The sequence below is a fragment of the Mus pahari genome, chromosome 21 (genome assembly GCF_900095145.1).
Source record: "Mus pahari chromosome 21, PAHARI_EIJ_v1.1, whole genome shotgun sequence".
Classification (NCBI taxonomy): Eukaryota; Metazoa; Chordata; class Mammalia; order Rodentia; family Muridae; genus Mus; species Mus pahari.
In genome coordinates, this window is record NC_034610.1 from 18,564,633 (window position 1) to 18,568,383 (window position 3,751).

At 48.2% G+C, this 3,751-nt stretch overlaps 1 protein-coding gene across 3 annotated transcripts in view; it reads right to left on the reverse strand.

The window, feature by feature from the left end:
- Znf205 (zinc finger protein 205) overlaps window positions 1-3,751 on the reverse strand; it is a 10,427-nt gene that overhangs the window by 3,624 nt on the left and 3,052 nt on the right. For 2 of the 3 annotated variants that reach the window (XM_029533088.1, XM_021221876.2), the window contains exons 3-5: window positions 1,984-2,188; window positions 1,685-1,776; window positions 1,023-1,143 (exon numbers count right to left, since the gene is read on the reverse strand). In XM_029533088.1, the coding sequence (XP_029388948.1) occupies window positions 1,023-1,143; window positions 1,685-1,776; window positions 1,984-2,188 (418 nt within the window). The remainder of the gene's footprint in view (window positions 1-1,022; window positions 1,144-1,684; window positions 1,777-1,983; window positions 2,189-3,751) is intronic. The other variant, XM_029533089.1, reaches the window with a different exon arrangement.

Sequence of the window (3,751 nt, forward strand, 5' to 3'; positions counted from 1 at the left end):
CACACACACACACACACACGCACACACACACACACACACTGCCTAGGTTCAGGGATTCCACCTTTTTTTGTTTTGTTTTTTGTTTTTTCTGAGACAGGGTTTCTCTGTGTAGCCCTGGCTGTCCTAGAACTCACTTTGTAGACCAGGCTGGCCTCGAACTTAGAAATCCCCCTGCCCCTGCCTCTGCCTCCTGAGTGCTGGGATTAAAGGTGTGCATCACCACTACCTGGCCAGGGATTCCACCCTAACTAGCAAATTTGAAATAGCTATAGCTACATAATGGATGGATGGATGACAATGAAGAGCTGAAGGCATCATCAAATTCTGTCAGAATCAATTTGAAACTGGGGAGTCAAAAGCCTAGACTTAGACACAGCCCTTCCCACACTAGGGGAGCAAGCTTGTCCTGTGGGTTCTTTGAAGCCGCTGCAATGCCTCTGGCTCAAGGATCTGGGAGGGTGGCTGGAGCACATCTGACCAGGGAGCAGATGAAGCAGACACATCTAGAGCTGGGAGGCTGAGGAGAACAGCTGGTGATATGAATGTAGGAAAAGAAGAAACAAAATTCCAAGACAACACTGGGCGGTGCTGCGGCCACTAACCTGCACAGCTGCCTCTTCTCCTAACTATCCTGAGACAAGGTCTCACTACTGCTCTGGCAGACCTGGAACTCCTGTGTAAACATCAGTCCTCCAGCCTTTGCCTCCGCCCCCCACTGCTGGGCTTACAGATGTGACCACAGCACCTGACACTGGATGTTCAAATTCCAATCTAAGTTGATCAAACAAAATTTAAAGTTAACCCCTCTTCTCTTCTTCCTAGAACTCAACAGGCGCTTGGCTTGTGGTCACTGTCCTAGAACAGAAGCACACATGTCCATCTGTGTGGAAGGCTCTGCAGGGCAGTGCTGTCTAGATAAAGAAGAGAGGAAATGACAGGTAAAGTGTAGGCAGGGAGGCAGTGACAGGGCAGCCTTCAACACTCCGGGTGGGGCACAGGAAGCCACTGCAGATGAGCCTTACCCAAAGCCAGCCCATTTTCCCCCTGTAGTACATCTCTGTAGAAATTTTGCTGTGTGTGGTCCAGCCTTCCCCACTCCTCCTGGGAGAGATACAGGGCCACATCCTCAAAGGTCACTGGCATCTGAGACAACATGAAAACAAGACTATTCAGGGTTTGCTGCAGACATGGTAAGAAAAAATGACAACCCTAAGATGTGTGACAAGATCAGGCCTTCAAGCCACCACCAGGACCAGGGACCCCATCCCTTGAATTTGACGGCTGGTCAGAAGCGCCACCCAGGATGGCCTTCTGTGGAAGATGACGGACAGGAGCAAGGCAGCATTTTAGGGTACGTGGCCAAAGGTCAGAGCCTCACAGAGCTTCTATCCTATGCTCATCTCTCAGAGGAGCGTCCACAATGGCAGAACAGCCTGTCTGCTGCCTCTGTTTCTCCACCAGCTGCGCCAGGGCTGTTATGAGCCCCATGCCCGGGCAAGGGCTCTCAGGAGGTCCCAGCAGCACTTTAGCAAGTCATAGGCAGTAGGTTCTGACTCCACATCAGAAGGGAAGCAGCCTTCTGGAGTCACAAGCTGAGCCAACTACAGGGAAGAGCAGCATATGATGAGCAGGAAGAGCCCTGACTCTATCCTAGGGCGGCTGGAGACCCTCAGGAGTCACTCACCTGCGACCAGGCAGTGAGGAGTGCGGCAGCCATCTGTCGATCTCTGGTCCGTCCCCCTCGGGACAGTACAGGAGTCCAGAGAGAAGGAACAACTGTAGGAAGACAGGGTCCTCAGAGCAGCCAGCATCCCGCTGGGCCACTGTGTTCCCCAGCTACCTCAAACCTCACCCCAGACTTAACCCAAGAAGAAGGTCACTCTAAAGCTACCAGGAGGCAGCTGGAAATCTGGGGCCCCAGCATCCCTTGGTAAAACCCTCAACCCTCCCCAGAATGCCTCTCCAAGAAAGCACTTTTCCTACCTCCACCAGGCAGGAACGGACCTTTGTCCTTAGGGCCAGGATGAGGGGACATCCAGCGCTGTGTTCCTGGAGTCCTGTCCTCCTGTGATGCCCCCTCACTGTGTGGCTCTTCTGGCTCTGTCTTGACATGTGTTGACTCCTGAGAGGGCACTGTCTCCTCCTGTCCAGAGAGCATGTCTCCACAGTGTTCCCCATTAACTGGGACCTGGGAATCACAGTCCCTATGAGCAGTGGGCTGCAGATCCAGCAGAGACACCCAGCAGTGCCAGGTGTACGTAAACATAAGGTACACCTTAAAGACCTAGCCTCTCTTCATATCCAGGGCTCACCCTAGCAAGGACAGACAGTAGGAGATGGAAAATGTCAACCCACCGCCACAGTGCCCGGGTAAAGACACCCTGAAAGCAGCTGCCACCTGTCCATCCAAGCCTTACACCGCTCAGTGCTGTAGACTGCCTTTTTTTTTTTTTTAATATAGGAGAAAACTAAATATACTGGGTTAAATCGTACCTCCCACACACAAATCATTGCCAGTCATAAATGTAACTTTATTTATACCTTTATAGAGTCACATGCCTATAACCGCAGTTTTTGAGGGGGAAGCAGGAAGATCAGAAGCCCAGGTCATCCTTGCTTGACTACATAAGCAGTTTTAGGCTACACGAGAGAGACCCTGTCTAAAAACAAAACAAAGCAAAGAATGTGACCTGATTTAAAGAGAGGATCTTTTACAGAGAAAATTTGCCACACCACCTCCAGTAAGGTTCTGTGTGACAAGTTCCACAACAAATGCTGAGGCATTTGACCTCAAAAAGGGGAGGCCTCCTGGAACCAGTGTGGAACTCTTCGCCGGAGAAAAGCTATTGATCTGTAGTTCTCTTGGCTACTTATCTGTTTTATGTTTTCTATTCCATTTCCTATATACGAGATGTTCCTGATAGCCTAGGCCAAGATCTTAAGCGAGTATTATGGCTACAAAACCATCCCTTGAAATGGAGTCACTAAACATGACCTCATCTCCAGGAAAACAAGCGCTTCACTTTATAAATCATGTATAAGATAGTATTGATAAATATAAACTTTCCCAACAATAATATTTTATATGGCTGCACCTGTGTCATCGGAAGTAGGTTTTGGTATCTTGTTAAAGAAAGCCTTAAATAGGAAGAATTAAAACAGTTTAAATTTATGCTTTGAAGAGTTACAGAAGAAGAGGAACTAGAGGTTAAATAGTAACTGATCAAAAAAAAAAAAAAAAATCCATTAGCTTGTTCTTCCCAATTTGCCACTAGCCTTAGATGCTTTTGTATTTTGATGTACCAAATGATTATTACTATGTCTGCTCTATTTCACTGCTTCACTGAACATAGCTTTTCAGAGCTGTCACACCTGTTTCTCTATGTATAAAAACCCCTGCTCAAGAGCTGCAAAATACACTTAGATTCAAACTGCGTCTGTGTTTGTTTCTATTTGTCACCGCCGAATCCTTACCCACCTGACCTCGAGAACCGACATCCCGGGGAACCCCATACCTGGCTGGGGTGGTCCGTGGCAAAAATTAAGCTACCAATCTTGAAATCAAATCACTGGAGCCCTGCAGTGGTGGCTCATGTCTTTAATCTCAACACTCTGTCATCTCAAGATCTCTGTGAGTTCAAGGCCAGCCTGTTCAACAAAGGTAAATCTAGGACAGCCAGGCTATTCAAAGAAGAGGAGGAGGAGGAAGAGGAGGAAGAAAGAAAGAAAGAAAGAAAGAAAGAAAGAAAGA